The following is a 20,331-nucleotide window of genomic DNA, read 5'->3' as shown; positions in this document are numbered from 1 at the left end:
GGCTCTCTCATTGAGGAGATTATGAATTTGTTGGAGCATCATCTGATTTTTGATTGACATCAGGAAACACTACTTTGGGAAGCTGTCGCCTTAAGTTCTCAGAGTGTTATGTAATTAACAACAATCAGGGGGATGCCTCCGTACCAGGTGGGAAGGAGCAGCAGTGCGTAGCACACGCTTCTTGATTAGATCGGGGACGAGCCCGTCACCACCAAATACGGAGGATGCGGAAAGGTCAGGAAATGATCACCGCATATTCCCGGAGCAATATGGCCTTAGTTGCTAATGCTCCTGAAAACCAAATAACAAATAACAATCAGGGAGGCTTTTTTAATGGAAAATTTAAAAAAAAGGCTGGATTTTTGATTTTTAATATCATTATATCATTTTATTAATATTAATTTTAATATTAATATCACTTTAATTTCATATATCAAAATAAATATTCAAAATATCAAAATAAGCAAACATGTACCTAAGAAAATAAACATTTTACTATGTATATAAAATATTCTTATTTATTATTTTATTATTTCTGTTAGTTTTTTACTATTGAAAATTCTACAGCTATTTTTTAAAAATAATTTAAATATCTATAGCTCCATAACCATCCAGAATTGGACACATATTTAAATAAACTTATTTTCATTGTTTTCAGGTTCTTTATCAAAGGTGGGTCAGTATTTCTTAGTGTTGTATTTAGTCAGTGCAACTAATAATAATTTGCAGATAAATTTGAAATAAATTGCTAATGCCTCTTTTTTTGTTTTGTTTTTCCCTGTTATAGGTATTGATTTTTACTTTGTCCACTGATTTGTTATAATGCATCTCATAATGAGATTTTGAGTTTTAATCCAACTGTGATTTTACATCTTGAATTATCACTATAACTCTTTTCTTAAAAAATTATGTAAACAGACATATTTTCCGTTGTAGCGTTTTAAAAGAACAGTGGATAAGAGCAAAATATGAGCGTGAGGAATTCATACATGTTGATAGGCAAGGCTATATCTCTGGAACTATGGAGGGATCTTTATGGAAGAGAGGAAAGGAAGATGATCGCTTTCATTTACGAAAGTTTGTACTTTCTGAAGCAGATGGAACTCTTAAATATTATGTAAAGGAGGTAAATCAGTAGTTAATTTTATATCTAAATTTAAAATTAGTAATGAATTTTGTAAGCACACTCACAAATATGTGAAAGTGAGTATTACCCTTATTGTGTTTGTCTGCACGTTGCAACTCAACTTGCAGCAGATGGATTTTCATGAAATTTTATATTTAGGTCTTTCAGAAAGATTTGTCAAATCATATCAAATTTGATTAAAAGCAAACCAATTGAAATTTGGCATTGCCCTTTCCCCTCTCCCCTTTTACTCCATAAAATCCCAAGTTACCTATATATATACAGTGAAACTTCCTTTAACGGACAGCCATGGGGAACGAAAATGTGTCCGTTAGAGAGAAGTGTCCGCTAACAAGAAGTCTGAGGGAGAAAAAAAAAAGAAAAGAAAGAAAGAAAAAACGTTAAACGTTTAATGTAAAATTAAATTAAAATATATACAGATTTTGAATATTATTTTTGTAAATAATATACAATTACATACACAAGAGATAAAGAAAAATCGTTAAACGTTTAATGTAAAATTAAATTAAATTATATACAGATTTTGCACAATATTTTTGTAAATAATATACATACAATTGTGCTATGCATGTTATGACTTTATCTTAAGAAAAATACATACAGTAATCACTTATTTTCTTCTGCACCTTCTTCCGGCTGATAATTTTGTTTTCAATATTTGTTTGGAATGAAGAAACCATCGAAAGTCCTTCAGTATCTTCTTCAGCGGCAAAAAACATTTTTAAACGATTGATTTGTATGAGCGCTTCTATTTTCATCGGTGGTTCGTCGTTAATATGTTCTTCGACAGAATGACCTTCCATTTCTTCATCCTCGTGAGGAACTTCTTGAAAAATATCGATGATGTTGTTGATATCTATAGCACCATCTTCTGTAGTGAGGTTCGAGTCTATCTTTGTAGCCAGGGTCACTTGTAGCGGAAGTATCGTACATTATCAATAGACGTTGAAGTTCTTGTTCTTCTTGGTGCTCCACATTGCTGTTCACAACTTCAATTTTTGCGTTTGAGAAGCCAGATTTTATAAAACAGTTCACGACAGTTTGTTTTCTAATTGCGTTTACTGAAGAGGAAATCCATTGAATCGCAACTAGGATGCTGATTTTCTTTGCAAGGTCACTCGCACATGTTACATCGTTCGTGTTTGCAATGAGATGTCTTAAAACACGTTTTCTGTAGTGAAGTTTAAAATTTTTTATTATCCCTTGATCCAAGGGCTGACACTCTGCAGATGTGTTTGGTGGCAGAAAAACGATTTGAATGATACAATTCAATGTGCGGGTGAGATGCAGCATTATCCATGAAAAGAATAATGATATCCATTCGCTAATGATATCTCGTATCATCCACGCTTTTTTATTAGACTTCCAGTCAACATTCAAAAGATTCAACTTTATGCCCTTGAAACAATGAGGATTTTGTGGTTTTCCTATAACAAGAGGTTATAATGCTGCATCTCACCCGCACATTGAATTGTATCATTCAAAGTCTCCCAGCATATTTGAACAAAATAGTACAGTCAAGCGTTCCTTAGAAATTTTTCCGCCCTGGCACTTTTCGTTTTTTAGACTCATTGTTTTTTCAGGAAGAGCTTTAAAAAACAACCCTGTTTCGTCACAGTTGTAAATATCCTTAGCTTCAAAATCACGACATAAATCTTCCAATTTGACGGTCCACTCTGTTACAACTCCAGTATCAACAGATCCACCTTCACCACTTACAGTTTTCCAAGAAATTTTATGCCGAGTTTTGAACTTGTCTAGCCATCCCACAGAAGCTTTGAACTCATTTACTCCCATAGATTTCGCAACCGCCAAAGCCTTTTCCCTAATAATAGGCCCATTAATGGGAATTTTTTTAGCACGTTCGCGACAAAACCACTCGTACGTAGCATTGTCAATTTGAAGTCCAACAGTTTTCGGGAATGATTTTTGAACCTGATCATTTCCGTGTTGCCAAAATTGTTTGAGCAGTTCATTTTTTTTCTTTAGGATGTCGCTTACCTCGTCTTCCCGATTTTGAATTTTGCAGCGAGATTGCGAACACTATTTTTTTGCCGATCATACGCATTAATGAGTTCGACTTTATCTTTTAAAGTTAAATGTTTACGAGAAGACATTATGCACTTCACACGACACTGAACAAAACTGGAAACTGAAAAGACGAAAGGCCGACCAAATCCCCCCCCCCCTGCACACACCGAATTCATCAGAAGTTTTACACGTGCCTTAAAATTCTCGAAAAAGGGTTTAGAACCGCGACGTAAACCTTGATAAAATTCAGAAAATCGGAAATAGAAAATACACACATGATTGAGACAATACGTGAAAGAAAGGTTCCTAGAAAAAGGGCTGTCAGCTCTCCCGCAGTCCGTTATGGGGAGATCAAATTAAGTGCTAATCTAAACGAAACAGTGCAGATTGCCTGTCTGCATCCGTTACAGAGAATGTCCGCCAGACAGAAGCTGAAAACACGTTAAAACCAATGGAGGTGAGTTGGGGAATTTGAAAATGTCCGTTGTAGAGAGATGTCCATTAACGAGAGGTGTCCGTTAGGAGAAGTTTCACTGTAAATGGAAATATGCTTCAGGTGTTTAGGCATTACTCAATAAAGAAAAGTTAGATTTTCAGTGTATGTTCTTTAATTGTCTGGAAAGGATTTAGGATCGATTCTGATTCCATAGCCCACCAATTTCCCTCCCCACCACCACCCCACACACACACACCTAGAAATCTGTATGTATAACTTCAGGTGAGTGGTTCCTTGAGAAGGAATAGTTGGGTCAACATGAAATTTTCAGCATTTATGTTATTGGTAATTGGGCTTAAAACCTTACCAAGAACAATAACATAAGGGTCTTGGTAAGGTTTTAAGCCCAATTCCATGGGCCACTCCTACCACCAATCCCATCTCACAGAAATCATGGTTTTTTTTCCCCTGTAGGTTTGTTACAACTCCAGTTCCATAGCATATCCCTTCAACAGAATCACCATTATGAATTTGGAAAGCAGCTGTAAACCTTTTCAAAATTTCAGCACTTAGAATATTTTAAGGGATCTTGGTACCAAATTTCATCTCCATTATCCATCATATGAACTTGTAGTGTATAAACACTTTGAGTACAATATAGAAGTTTTTAACTTCTGAATTATGTCATTTAATAATCAGATACACCTGAAATTTAATGCTTTCCATACATTATCTAATTTGTTACATTTATACTCACTTGTGAACAAATTTGTTTAAAAGTACCAGTATGTTAGTGCTGTATAGCAATGGCAATTTGAATAACATATTTTCTCACATTGAAGGCTTTCCTTTAAGTTATGGGTATTCCAAATTACCAACTGGATTATAATATTTATGAATTTATCATATAGCTTGAAAGTACTGCTACATCATTCACTACTACCATGCATTAAGCTTTGTTCTTATAGTTAATAAGACAAAGAAAAGAAACTGTTTTGCCATCGTTGCATCACTTGGGTACCTACCCACCCACCCACCGAAGAAGGGCCAAATAGCCCTGAAACGGTACGTGCCGTCTGGGTGGTGGTACCTATCTGAGAATAAGTTTTTTTTTTTTTTGTTAGTTGTTGGTGCATCGGCTTCTGTGGCCACAATGCACCTCCCAAGGTTTTTGCATTTTACTCTGATCCAAGCCTGAGGCAGGATTCGAACCCGCAACATTTGGGTTGCCAGGCAGGCACTTTACCCACCTGGCTAGCCCGGTCGGCCTGAGAATAAGTAACATTAGTCTTCTCCTTAGGTGAAGCATTACTTATTCAAAGTAGTGCAATATCATGGCAACTCGTTGTGAAGGTATTCACAATATGAGATACAGTGGTACCTCGGCATACGTCCACTTTGGAATAAGTCCAACTTGATATACGTCCTGTTTGGATGCGAAAAATTTTGTTTGGTATAGGACCTTTGTTTGGAATACGACTTGCGTGCGTCAAAATGAGTCACGACACCGCGTGCTACCCTTGTTTACCTCTCTCAAGACAAAACCACGACTCAGATGCCAGATCTTACCCCCTTTCCAAAAACCGAATAAAAGCCGACCAAGGACAGACGCTAGCAAAGTACGCGTGCCCGTCCTCGCTCGGCTTTCCGAATAAAACTGACTGAGGATGTATGCGCGCACGGTGCGCGCTTATGTCCTCGATCGACTGAATTCGGTTTTTGGAGAGGGGTTAAGATCTGGCATCTCTGCCCCGACTGCCCACGAGCGTCAGTACGACAGTTTCTACCATTCAGTGAACAGCCCGCACTATAACTCTCCGTGAATTTTCACGTGATTTTGTGTTTTTTCTCGTAAATGTTTTGTAAATTCATTAACCATGACTTCTAAGAAAGTTAATGAGAAGAGCCAAGCAACGAAGAAAATGGGGCAGGATCACCACGGAGGGGAAAAAAGAGATTGTTGATAAGTATGAAGGTGGCATGCGTATCCGGGACTTGGCTGCTGCATACCATATGCCAGGAACGATGGTATCTACATTATGAAAAACAAAGACGTTATTAAATCTGCTAGCGTTGCGAAGGGGGTGAAATCGATTACCGAACAAAGATCAGGGACATTGTATAATATGCCAATAACAATAGGATTTTTTTTCATGGGAACAGATTAATCATTTTCCCTTTATTTCTTATGAGAAAAATTCGTTTCGTATACGTCCTGTTTGGTATAAGTTCAAGGATCTGGAATGGATTAAGGATGTATACCGAGATACCACTGTATAACTTAAAACGATGCCGCCTTATAAATATTCTATTTATTCAGAAATGGCTGTGTATTAATGATGCTATTGCATTTAATGTATACATAGTCTAAATTCTTGTTAACTTTATTGCATTTAATGCTATTTTCAGTAACCTGACATTTTTGTGATTTGGTTCCATAATACAGTCGAGTCCGGTTATTTGGGACACATCGGGACTAGTGCATTTTGGCCTGATTAAGCGGCTGTCCCAATTATCCGAAGTTTCACGTAAATAGTTAAAAATACAATGTATCCCCCCTTTACAATTGGTTCCCTGTACAATAAAATCACATTACGATGGAGTCACCATTGTAAAGTACCATTCACTATAAGATGTGTAATAAGCACCGGTCATTGTGATCACGTTTGTGAATTGAATATTAATTCAATTAAACAGCGATTCTAATTAGCAAAAATAGGAGGAATATTATCCACAGGCTATAAAAGTAAAGATATATTAAGTACAAATTTACCCTTTATTACCTTAGCAATTAAAAAATTAAATGATACGTGAAATTCGGAAGGATATACGTGATAATCGGAAGAATTAATACGTACTGTAATATCTACATACTAACTAAACTAGTTGACATTTCTGTTCACTGTCATTTGTGGGTGGGGATTAAAATTTAAAACAGTAAAAAGATAAGCAATCAATAACAAAGAACACACGGCACACACACAAATTGCAAGTAACACGATACGTGCAAGTGAGAACAGAGTAACAAATTACGAAGCTTTAAAAATAGGAATGAAGAGAAGATTCTGAAAATTTTTTTTTTATATGATTGAAGATTCCATAGAAGTGTAAACACATTTTACCATAATAACCCACAGAATTCCAGCTGTCGGTATTATCTCAAATTCAATAAGATCGAGTTTACTATCAGTTTATGATAGATTTCACTAACACAAAAGCCCAATAAACAGGTGACTGCTAATTGTTTTTATTGTTTTATGGTTGTGACCTCCAGAAATCCGACCGAACTACGTGGTATGGTCGGAGACAATCGTAGGGTAATCTTCAGTGCTGCAGTCTCCTGCCCCAATTTAAATGGCATTTTGTCCCAATTAAGTGAAGTAAACCCTGGCTATTTTCTCGATTGGGTTCTGTTTTTTAAGATTTGCCCCAAATAAACGGCTGCCCCGATTAACCTGTGGCCCAAATAACCGGAATCCACTGTATTAGATTAATACAAAATGTTTCTGTTTATAGACTAAATCCAATCAGAATCAGATAGGGAATGGGTCATCAGTATCCAGGTATTATTGAATTGGTGTAATTTGCACTGCCAGCTTATTTTCTGTTTTTGCTATTTTGGTTTTGATTTTGTTTTCGGAGTAAATGTTGTACACTTTAGTGAAAGTTTCAGCACTATGCAGGATGGAACCAAAGAGAAAGCTAAAAACTGTCAAGTGTAGATAAAATAAAGTCATTCAGGTTTTAGAGAAAGATGATAAGAATTTAGTAATTAAGAGCTGAATATGAGACTGTTCCTAATATGCAAAACTTAACTAGCAAATAAGGATACAGTTTTGAAGCAGGCAGACTTTCATAAAAGATATCACATCTTTTATGAAAGCAGTTTTCTAACTTACTGAGAAAAGATCTTTAAGCAGACACTTATTTAGGAAAAGGCTTAACAATTTGTTAAAGAGTTTAATCATGAGGGATTTAAGGCAAGCAGTGGATGGCTAGTAAATTTCATAAAAGATGTGATATTTTTAGATTTTTTGACAGTATGTCCAAATGATTTCATAAATGTTTGAAAGTGATATTGAAATTAGTGGATTGTATTTAACTGATACAGAGTGAATGAGATACAAACACATGAAGAACAAGCGTTGAAATGGAAGATGATGATAATGTAGAAGGAAGGTATTAATAATGATGATGTAGAAGAAGGTTGTTGTTGTTGTTATTATTTGATTTTAAGGAGCATTAGCAACTAAGGCCATATTGCTGTGGGATATGCGGTGGTCATTCCCTGACCTTTCCGCATCCTCCGTATTTGGTGGTGACGGGCTCGAACCCCGGTCTAATCAAGAAGTGTGTGCTACGCACTGCTGCTCCTTCCCACCTGGCTACGGAGGCCCCTTAGAAGAAGGTGTTAACATGCCTACCTACAGAATGGTAGATATATTGCAGATATATAAGTTCAGAAGGGTAGATATATTGCATAGACTTATCAAAGGCCTTCCTATCTACAGAAGATAATTCTCTCAAATAAATCATATTGAGGACATTTTGGAAAGGAATTAGTGATAAAACATACCTTCCTTCTTGCTGAATATTTTAATTAAAGTGAGTGTATAAGTTTGTTTACATTTTTTAAAGTATAATGCAGTTCTATGGTTATAAAACTTTTTTTAATTAAGTTAAAATTTAATTTGTAAGCAGTGCATCAGTTAGATCTGCTATGTTTAACAGTTTTATTTATACAGTAACTTATTTTAACCTTTCAACTAACATGTGACAATTGTTGCCTCCTCCAAAACACATGGGCTAGAAGCCTCAAATTTTTAAACACTTAATAATGCTTGGACGTTATGATTATGTTTTACAGTTTTATTTATACAGTAATCTATTTTAACCTTTTAACTAGCATGTGACAATTATTGCCCCTCTCGAACACATGGGGTCTCACAGATCCCAAATTTTTAAACACTTAGTAATGCTTGGATTTGAAAATTTTTCACTGTTATGTGTGTTTTTTTTTTAATTGTCAATTAAAATACAGTTGTTTGAAACAGCACCCTCGGTAGTCGGGTGGCATCCATGACTGGCAACCTTCTTTTCTGCAAATATGTTGAGAAAATTGTAGGATATATAAGCTTTAGAAATTAATTGTTCTGAAATAAAATGAAATGTTTATGAAATGTTCATAAATTTAAATTTATGCTCTTTTTCTTGCCCATTCCACTTAAATATTGTAAATTCTGGTATTTTATTTAATATTTACCTATTTGTTATTAGGCAGTTTGAATATGATTTTTTGTTTGCATGCAGATAGTAGTTAGCACCTCCTTAGCATTACTTGTTGCAGTTGCAGCCATTCTTTAGTTAAGAAACACATAAAATCCAAGGAAGTGAAGCCAGTCAACATTGCTGGAGAGTGCAGTGTCAGTTTGGTGTGACATAAGCATTGGGAGATCAAAATTGAGAGTAGGAGTGTGCTATAGGCCTAATGATTCTGATGACTATAATACAAAACTGTACAGGGAAATAGAGTGGGCAAGTAAATCAGAGTCTTATAATGGGGGATTTTAATTTCCCAGATATTGACTGGAATTTGTGGGTTGGTCACTCACACACTAGCAAGGCTTTTGTGGATTTATTGGATGATTGTTTTCTACATCAGCATGTTCGGGAGCCAATTAGAGGGAGTAATACTCTTCGTCTTATTATCAGTGATTATCTGATTATTCTTCATGCATTAATAATCTGCAGATAAAGGAACCACTAGGTGGCAGCGATCACAGTGTGCTGAAGTGGGATTTACTCAACGAAGTAACTACCATCAGGGATAAAAGGGAAGGGTTTTTGCTTTCGTAAAGGCGACTACGATGGTCTGAGACAGTATTTAAATTCTATATGGTGAAACCAAATAATGATGTTACCAACAGCAAATTCAAAATGGGAAGAATTCAAAGAACTTTTCTTGGAAGCTACTAGGCTTTACATACCAACTAAGAAATATTGTTCAAGGTTTAGGTCTAAATGGATGTCAGATGAACTAATGAGACATATGTCAGAGAAGAAAAATGCATGGGGTACATATAAATTAATGGGTGACATGGACGCTTATGATAGATATAAGCTGGTCTGTAACCAAGTCACGAAGGAGATTAGGCAGGCAAAGGCTGATTATGAGAAAACCTTGGCAAAGGATGCAAAGAAAAACAACAAAGATTCTTTACCTATGTAAATTCTAGAAGGAAAGGGATGAATCAGATTGGTCCTCTGGATATTGATGGTTCAACTGTTGATGATCCTGCTCAGGTGGCTAACAAACTAAACGAGTATTTTGCATCTACATTCACACAAGGAGTTATTCAGGAAGGAGAATGCCAGAGTAAAGTAAACTCTGGCAGTGAGCTAGATGGTTTTGTAATTACTGAGAGGAAAGTGGAAGAGAAATTGTTGAAGATAAACATAAAAAAGGCACCCGGGGTGGATGGGATCTATCCAGTTATATTAAAGGAGGCAGCAAAGGAAATAAGCAAACCCTTAGCCATAATTATGAGAGCTTCTTTGAACTCAGGGGAGGTACCCATGGACTGGAGATGTGCAAATGTGACCCCAATTCACAAAGGAGAATCAAAGGGCAACACAAGTAATTATAGACCTTTTAGTTTAACTTCTGTTCCAGGAAAATTAATAGAGGCACTGGTTAAAGAAGCACTGCAGGATCATCTAGACAAGACTTCAGTTATAGCTCAGACACAGCATGGTTTTGTTAAGGGAAAGTCTTGCCTGACCAATTTGACTGCTTCCTATCATGTGGTCACAAAGGAACTGGATGCAGGGAATAACTTTGATATCATATAATTGGATCTTAGAAAGGCTTTGATGCTGTTGCATTGGAAGACTGCTGAACAAATTGGAGCAGTGTGGCATTGGAGGCAAATTGCTGCTATGGATAAAGGGATGGTTGAGTGGCAGAAGACAGATTGGTAATTAATGGACACTACTCATCATGGACTAATGTTATTAGTGGAGTCCCTCTGGGTTCAGTGTTGGGTCCATTGTTGTTTTCTGTATTTATAAATGATATTTATGATGGTATATCAAGCTTAATGTCCAAGTTTGCAGACGATAAGAAGGTTGGCAGTGTTGTTAAGGACACTAATGACAGTATGCTGCTGCAACAGGATCTAGAAAGGTTGAGCAGGTGGGCTGAGAGGTGGCAAATGAAGTTTAACATTGACAAGTGTAAAGTACTACATATGGGAAGCAGTAACCCCAGAGTGACATATCAACTCTGTGGTACTACACTGACAGTGGTAGAGAATGAAAAGGACCTGGGGGTAATTAGCAGGCAGATATGAAGTTTTCAGAGCAGTGCAGACTGTCTGCAAGAGTAGCTCATAGTGTCTTGTCAATGATATACAGGAATTTTTGTAGCAGGGATAAGGAGGTGATTATCTCCTTGTATAAGGCAATGGTCAGGCCACACCTTGAGTACTGTATACAGGTCTGGAGGTGTCATTTTAAGAAGGATGTAGAGCTGTTGGAACGAGTACAGAGAAGGGCAACAAGATTAGTGAATGGAACAAAGGGTTGCTCTTACGAAGAAAGGCTTAAATTGTGCAAATTACTTTGTCTGAGACTAGCCACCTTCGAGATGATATGCTTGAGGTGTATAAAGCCTTGAATGGTTTGAGCATCCTCAATGCTGATGGGATATTTCCTCTTGCTCAGAGTAATCACCAGGGAGGGCATAAATTCAAATTGAGGAAAGACAGATGTAGGATAGATGTGCAGAAGTTTGCCTTTAACCAGCGGGTTGTTGGTTGGTGAAACAGACTTCCATCCTTTGTTGTGGAAGCTGATAGCCTAAATAAATTTATGGCCGAGCTGGACAGGTATTTGAAATGAATGGAGGGGTGAAATGGGTGCGACAAATGGGAGTTTCCCATTTGTCGCACCATATCTAAGGTGCGACAAATGGGAAAATTGCCCGTGGAATGTTCGAACCATGGGTGCAAAAATGTAGGATTTAAAAATAACATACATTAGTTTATATATTATTGTTTTTTTAATTTGAAATACCACAAATTGAGTGAGTGTAACACGCATTTTGCAACATATCATTACTTAATTGATTTATTGTTAATTTATATTTATTTAATGTGTATGAGTTTTATTTTCGCCCAGGTTTAGGAATTCTGGTCATGGCTCTGATTATCTAAATCATTACTAAAATAATTTGTTTTTGAAAATAATAAATTAAACAACTTAGAAATCTTTTTATAAATTTTCACAATAAATTTATTTAAACAGTAAATTGAAGTTCATTTAATGAATTTCATTTCTCCAAAGTTTAACATTTTTTGTGTGGAAAACTGCATATTTTTCTATATGACTAATTACAGATGATAATGTAAGCAGTAGCAAAGAAGTGTCTGCTTATTTTTGGTAAATATTTAATGTTTTTTACTTTTTTGTGATGCCTGCCACCTAAAAAACGTACAAAAGGAACTAGTCAAAAAGTTTGAACAGCACTGAATTACCTAGTTTGTAGCACTAAAATATAATTTTAGCAGTATTAATTTGAAAAAAGTCATATATTCTATTTTATTTTTTGCCATAATTGCTGTTTTAAAAAGCTTAATATATTACCAATAGAGAAATTTCCTTGAAATTCCATTATAAACTTTCATTTATTATTTTCTTCACTACTTTTTTTCTTTTATGGTCTTGAAGTGTTTCTTTACACAAAGAACAAATTCATGAAAACCATTCTTTGAATATGCAGACTCCATCCATAGGCAGTATGACCTGCCTGTTATAACTTAGGCAGTATGACCTAAGTTGCCCTTGTCCTAAGTTGTATGACATAAGTTGTCAGAAAATCTATAACAACAATAACACCAGCCATGCTGAGTTTTGTGAGTAAGCTGATATAGATGAACAATTTATATTTTGAAAATCTCTGGAATTTATTTATTCACCATCAACAACAATAAAAAGCAGCAATGAGTTTCATTTGCATTGCTGCTGGTGGCTACCGTGATTCTCTCTTTGGATTTTTTGTATTGTAGTGATACAGGCTATGCTTTTTTTTTTGTTTGCCATCATTTTTGTAGATAACGTGTTATAATTTACCTGTTTTGTCCATATTGTAGAGTTATTCTCCAGTCAGTTTTCTGTGTTGATAAATGATCTTCAATCTTCTGTAAATTTTTGAGTATTAGCAAGGATGATCTCTCTGTCTCCCTGCTAATACTCAATACATGAATACCATTGCATTTTTTCCAGTGTCCAAGCCATCTGTCACTTTCTCTGAAATTTTCTGCACCAACAGTCTTTTGATACAAGACCAAGGCCTTTTCTTTGCTACTACTCATATGGATCTACGGACTGCAGTTCTTTGTCATCTTTCTTGTGTAAACCACAACCATAATGTATTGTCTACTATGTCTAATTTTGATTTCTTTAAAATGGTGTGAGAACTTAACTACTCATGTGGAACAAACTGAGAGTAATGTCATCTAGCTTTTTTATCATTTTTTCCAGTCTTTCCGGATCATCCACTTACAGAAACAACAAAAGAAAACAACTCATTTTCTTTTTGCACCCATATTTCATTAATTTATGTAATATTTAGTTAAATTACATGTTGTAATTACAATAACAAAATTCAGTGTGCTTTCTGTGTTTTTTTTTTTTTATTTTAATATTTTATTTTGTTTATTTACTTTTTTTTTTTTTTTTTTTGCTCTAAAAGCTTGCATCATTGCTTCCTTGCATTATTTGCCATGATTACTACTATATTGAATTCTTGGTGTTTGTATCATATATTCCTCGGGTGGAACTGTGATGCCATTCTGATTACGGCAGCAATAGTATTACTGCTGTTATGCATGTTGCATCAGTCATCAATGTAACATACATATTACTACTAATTGCAATAAACATATATATTATGTATATACAATGTATTAATAAGGGGTTGTGCAGGAAAGTTACAGTAAATTTATTTAGATGGATTTTGGACCAGGGACAGTTAATTTATAGCAGAATGAACCCAGCGACCATAATGGAATATAAGTTGGTAGAAAGTGAGGAAGAGAATAAGTAACAAGCTAACAAAACGGGAATCAAAACTACAGAAAACCCAGAAGGCACCTGAAGAATAAAAATAAAAATTAAAAAGTACTTAATGCCGAAATCTCTCTCTATTTCTCTCTCATTCTGAACTCCTTTCACTGTCCTACTACCCTATATTTTTATTGCTCATGAGTCATTAGTTTACCAAACTCAATATCGAGATGCTATTTTTCTACTATTACCATACTTTTATTCACCTGCACAAAGTTTAGCAACTATTTACCACTACTTTGAAAGTTTTATCATTTCTTTTCTATCCTGGGTTGTACTACTTCATTTGTTTAATGCCGATTTCCCAACACCCACGTGATTTTAATTTTGTCTGACTTACTGTCTCCTTTTTAACACATGGGATTGTTGCAACAAACTATAAATACTTTGAACTGGCTACGAGTAATCTTTTTTGGCATCACACCTCTACAGCGCGGCGACTCCACTGTCCGTATACTAACTCGACTCCTGCTTGGTATTTCAGTAAGTTATTTCCTTTTTCTTTTTCTGTATTTTTTCTGCCTCTGTTGACCAGCCATGAAATATATGTATGCTTTCCCTATAGCTACTTTTTGGCCTTACTTCCACCACCACTATTTTCAAAAATCGATATGGCTTGATTTTTGTTTCAATTCCCGTTTTGTTAGCTTGTTACCTCACTTTCTTCCTCATTTTCTATCAACTTATATGGGCGCCTCCGTAGCCAGGTGAGTAGGAGCAGCAGTGCATAGCATATGCTTCTTGATTAGACCGGGGTTCGAGCCCGTGACCACCAAATACGGAGGTTGCGGAAAGGCCAGGGAATGACCACCGCATATCCCCGGAGCAATATGATCCTAGTTGCTAATGCTCCTAAAAACCAAATAACAAGCACCAAACCAACTTATATATATATAAATATAAAGACAGGCTGAAACCCAGAATATCCTCCAGTCACTAAGTATGGAAATGTGTAGCTATTTACACATTTCCATACTTAGTGTTATTACTGTTATTATTATCATCAGTGATGATGATAATAATAACAGTCATAAATGATAATTAAATTATTATTTTTTAACAGTATAGTGTAATTTGTGTTCTCACTATCAATGCCAAGTTGATGCATACAGGAATACCTCGCATAGCGCAGTTAATTTGTACCAAAAATATATTGCACTATGGGAAACCGTGCTGATCGAGGTATTATTAGTATGTATTTTAATGTAATACATTCCAACAATTTGATTATATGAGCTGAGTTGCAAAAATATATGGGTGTTGTTTACTATAAATTGATGCACACAAAGTTCTTGCAAAAAAAAAACTAAATTGATAAAAATGAAAAATACTAGTAAGTAAAGTACAAATGATTTTTATTGCAGTATGTACATACCAAAAGAATATAAGTGAACTATGTACTGTATTTTTATTTTGAAAAATAACTGATTAGCTTAGTTTGCACAATTTTTTTTATTCTTTTTATCTGTATACATCTCTTTATAACATCGAATGTCATTTTGCAACGCCTGCCTTACTTTCATACCTCGTTCGATGTTAGGATGTAGAACACTCAGCGCCATTACATTTTTTCTTTCCATTCATATTTGCGTATAAAGGCGTAACGTTTTTAAAAAATAATTTTTAATAAAAATATTTTAAAAATATTTGTACAGCTTACGCACAGTCAATGACCTCACCACTCAATCTAGTGTTTACTAATGTATGGATGCTAGTAGAGTCCGTATATAATGGGAATTGCGACAACAGTCAGCGTGGCCTTGAATCCATAATGCATTGGCCTACGTGCTCGCATTATAATACATACATACATATCAAATATATTGGTGCGTAACGTAGTTAATTTTTTTTCAATTTGTAAACCGCGCTATAGCAAACCTGTGCTGTTCGAAACTGTTCTATGCGAGGTATTCCTGTATATAATGTCTTGGAATAGCTATGTCAGTCCTAGTTTAAGGTCATTTTAAATTTTAATTAACTGCAGTTTGAAACATGACCATATAATTGTTGATTTTGCTTTAATAGTCACATAAAGACCCCAAAGCTGTTATCCAATTATCAGATTTGAATGCTACATTCTGTCCGGCAAAAATTGGGAATCCAAATGGCATGCAGCTAACATATGTAAATGAAGGATCCACAAGGAATATCTTTATATATTCTGAAGATGGAAAGGTGAGAAAGATTTAACAGTAATAATAAAAAAAATTACATATTTGTCAGACTGATTTTTTAAAAACAATTCAGTAGGACAATATAATTGTTAAAAGACTAGTATTTTCTTATTATTTCTCCAGTTTCGGAAGCAGTAGCAATAAAATCATTTTTTTTCCTTTTTCGGCATTTTTTTTTTTTTAGTTTTAGTTTAAACCTTAAAATTATATTTATCTGCTTGTAGTTTTTGTAAATGCTTTTCTTCTGACACAATTTTCTTCATAAATTTTTGCAAACATTAAAAATGAGCATAAATATTTCTTAAAGAGTGTATAGATCTTTCAGATATTATTGTAATTATTATTTTATTTTCATTATTGTAAATTGGTGTTTCAGATATTATTGTAAATTGTGATTTTGGTGCCATTGACAACATTCACTTTGGTTGCTGCTGTCAGATTGTGAATGATTAATTAGGTGTTCTGCAGTAATCCTATTATTAGTACAGTGAAAACCACCCTTAACAGCAGCTCTCTAAAAGAGACCACCTCTTGCTATGGATATTCAGACTTAGGTCAGGGCCAGAGAAGTATAAATTTCTTAAATGACATTGATGAAGAGATAGAAGGGCCTGATGTCTGGATTTGCAGATGGTGTGTGGCACCTCCGTAGCCAAGTGGGAAGGAGCAGCAGTGCGTAGTACACGCTTCTTGATTAGACCGGGGTTCTAGCCCGTCACAACCAAATACAGAGGATGCAGAAAGGTCAGGGAATGACCACCGCATATCCCGGAGCAATATGGCCTTAGTTGCTAATGCTGATAAAAACCAAATAACAAACAAACAAACAAAGCAGATGATGTAAAAATTGTTGGAGTGGTTAATGATCACTGCAAAGCAGAGCATCTTCAGAGTGACCTGGATAGACTTCAGGGATGGTCAGAAAAGTAGTAGCTTTGCTTTAATCCAGCAAAGTGCAAGGTCTTACACCTGGGGAACAGTAACCCCAAAATAACTTATACACTTGGTGGAGTTAAATTAAAGTCATATGGTAGGAAGGGATTTGGGAGTTACAATATGTTCAGACAGGAAGTTCTCCGAGCATTGTAGATGGATTGCAAAGAAGGGCCATGATGTCCTATTGATGATTTATCAAACATTTGCTAGTAGGGATAAGGACTCACATACAATTACCTATTGATGATTTATCAAACATTTGCTAGTAGGGATAAGGACTCACATACAATTACCAATCTGTGTAATTGCAAAATCCTCAGCATCTCAACCGGCTGAGTTCATGTGACCAGAAAATGGAAGCCAAATGAACTTGTGAACGTTAAAACCACCAAGCAAAATTATCTCACTGTTAGGAAAGTTGGAATGTTAAGTTTCACAGAAAGGAAGTCAAAGAATTCAAAGTGATTAGTGGAGTTGAAAGAATGATAGAGGCAAACAGATGAATTTGAAAGAATGGTGGTGGAGAGAGATTTTAAGCAAGAGAAGATTGAAAAGAGGAGATTCCAAATTACTAAGTCTCTGCAGGAAATATCAGAGTGGACATATGCAGAAGTACCCCACTTTTGAAGTGAAAAGAATCATACAGCGAATACTTAGGAAAAACTCCCATGTGCAGTCTTTCAATCGATGAATAATTGGGATTCTGTCAGAAAAGTAAGTGGGGCTTGGCAACTGAAAGTGGAAATGGTTTTCGACAAATGGAACTGAGGCTATGTATATTTGTGAAATGGACAAGGAAGTGTTTAGGAGGTGTAGATCTTTTTACAGATTAGTTTGTTTTATTTGTTTGACTACTTGTATTCAGTAGTAAAAAAAGGTGGGGAGTACAGTGGTGTAATGAAATTTTTGGATGTGGCATACAGGTAGCAGTCCCGGGTGTCAAGCAAATGTGATTGAACGTTTTCTCTGGGCTTGAAGTGCGATTTTCTTCAAGCAATTTATAGTTCTTTTAAGTTTCTATCCTTAAGAAATTTATTTATTTAATAACAGCTTCTGTTACAAAAGTACCTGTACAGAGTAAGAAAGAAAAGCCTCAAAGGGAAAGCCATCTAAGCAAATTATTTTGCAAACTGAAATTGAAGTAGTTGCCTTACATTTAATAACCCAAATTGTGTTAGCAGTAGTATCAGTCCATCTCCCACCAAGTCATACTTTCTCTTACCAAGATCTTGAAAACCTGCTAATTCAGTTACCTTCCCCTGTCTGTCTCTTGGAGGATTTCAATGGCCGCCACCGCCACCCCTTATGGGGTTCAACTAAATTAGATAGACATGACTGAGTAATTGAAACATTAGCATTAGCATTAGTAGAGGCATTTGATGCAAGAAAGCAAGCTTATGCAGCATCAGCCAAAAATAAATAAATAAATAAATAAATAAATAAAATAAATAAAATAAATAATACATAAATAAATAAATAAAAAATAACCACTTCCACTTCACCCCTCTGTTTGTTCGAAATACCTGTCCAGCTGAGCCTTAAACTTATTTAGGCTATCAACTTCCACGACAAGGGATGGAAGTCTATTCCACCAACCAACCACCCACTGGTTAAAGGCAAATTTCCTCACGTCTATCCTACATCTGTCTTTTCTCAATTTGAATTTATGCCCTCTCAGGTGATTATTCTGAGCAAGAGGAAGAATCCCATCAGCATTGAGCATGCTCAAACCATTCAAGGCTTTATACACCTCTATCAGATCACCTCGCTGGTGCCTAGTCTCCAGACACTGTAATTTGCAAAACTTAAGCCTTTCTTCGTAAGGCACCCCTTTGTTCCATTCACTAATCTTGTTGCCCTTCTCTGTACTCATTCCAGCATCTTTCATCCTTCTTGAAATGAGGCCTCCAGACTTATATACAGTACTCTAGGTGTGGCCTGACCATTGCCTTATACAAGGGAATAATCACCTCCTAATCCCTACTAGAAAAATTCCTATATATCATCGACAATACACCATGAGCTACTCTTTCAGCCCATCTGCACTGCTCAGAAAACTTCATATCTGCCTGCACAACCACCCCAGCCTTTCATTCTCTACCACTGTCAGTGCAGCATTTCTGGATAAGCAAAACCTAACTGTTCTTAATACTGATGCACCCACTCACATACAATTACCAACTGGACAAACTTCTGCAGTTGATCTATCAATATCCTCCCCGATTCTATTTCCAATCATAGAATGGTCTGTTATGGACGATCCCATGGCAGTGACCATTTTCTGATTATTTGTGATCTGCTCACTGCACAAACCTTGGTCCTTGAGGTTGTCACAGACATTCTCTCAAATATGCCAGACAAGCTGTACTTGTTACCTGGGAATATAAAACACAGATGGAACTGATATTTGGGTGATATTCAAGTCGAGTTTGGTGGGCCAAATTTCACCAAAGTCCAGACAGTCTGTGACAGCCAAATGCTCTGCTTGCACCTTCACGATGGTGGGACTGTTAGTAATCCTGGGTATAACCTCCATGCACAAGCACACTATGGGCGACCACCCAGGTGTGAACCGACGTAAGCAGGGTTGAGGTGTGGCACCCACACCACATGGAGGAATGTCTCCGTCTGAGTTACCAGACAATACAAGGTGATAGGTGACTCTCATCAACTGGTGCAATACCACCACTTTGCTTATTGGAGGCTTGATGCAGTGGAACCCATGTTTAGTCTCCAGAGCTAAGTTCCAGTCACCCCTTCCCCATCTCTTCCATCATGCATTTTGACTTTTGAGGTTATGATGAACATCATGGAAAGATCCAATCTTCCTTACATTTCGAGGATACAGCTCTAAAACGGTGTTCGCAGGCTGGCTGCTAGTTAGTACACCGAACCGAACCTATTGGTAACTCTTTAGAAGGCTTCCGGATCAGCTAGTCGGTTTTTTTTTTTTTTTTATGCAAACCCAAAACACGAGAGGTATTAGAACCTATAGTACTTAGTACCGTGCTTGGGTTGGAGGTTGAGAAGATGAAAGAAGATATTTGTTGACATTGGACTTGAACTTCTGTAGACTGGAATTTTCAGGAAATACGTATGAAGGAAGGTAGTTCCAGAAAGCGGCAGTTGAATGAATAAACGAGGAATATGAAAAGTTGGTTCTGTGAGTTTGAAATTGGACAGTATATGGATGTTGGCTGGTGGCGGCACATGTTCGGACTGTTTTGAAAGTGAGAGCGGGAATTATAGAAGCCAATTCAGAAGAACAGTGCCCATGGAAGTATCTGTAGAAGAGGCATGCAGCAGAAATAGTAAAACTATGAGACAGCGAGTGGAGAGACTCTGTTAGAGATGAATCATTAATTAACCTAACTGCCCTCTTATGAATGGAATCAAGAAGCCGGAGAGAGGTTTTGGGGGCACCACCCCAGATGTGGGAACAATATTCATTGTAGGGTGGATTTGCGATTTATACAGAG

At 36.1% G+C, this 20,331-nt stretch overlaps 1 protein-coding gene across 1 annotated transcript in view; it reads left to right on the top strand.

The window, feature by feature from the left end:
• Positions 1–20,331, top strand: part of LOC150076427 (arf-GAP with dual PH domain-containing protein 1-like) — a 218,737-nt gene that overhangs the window by 27,807 nt on the left and 170,599 nt on the right. The window contains exons 3-4 of the mRNA XM_090387357.1: positions 937–1,126; positions 15,768–15,917. Of these exons, the coding sequence (XP_090243483.1) occupies positions 937–1,126; positions 15,768–15,917 (340 nt within the window). The remainder of the gene's footprint in view (positions 1–936; positions 1,127–15,767; positions 15,918–20,331) is intronic.

This window comes from Mastigoproctus giganteus, chromosome 13, assembly GCF_048544385.1.
Source record: "Mastigoproctus giganteus isolate SK-2022 chromosome 13, ASM4854438v1, whole genome shotgun sequence".
Lineage (NCBI taxonomy): Eukaryota > Metazoa > Arthropoda > Arachnida > Uropygi > Thelyphonidae > Mastigoproctus > Mastigoproctus giganteus.
Note: the sequence above shows the minus strand (reverse complement) of the source record. Positions and strands in the feature narration are given on the sequence as shown.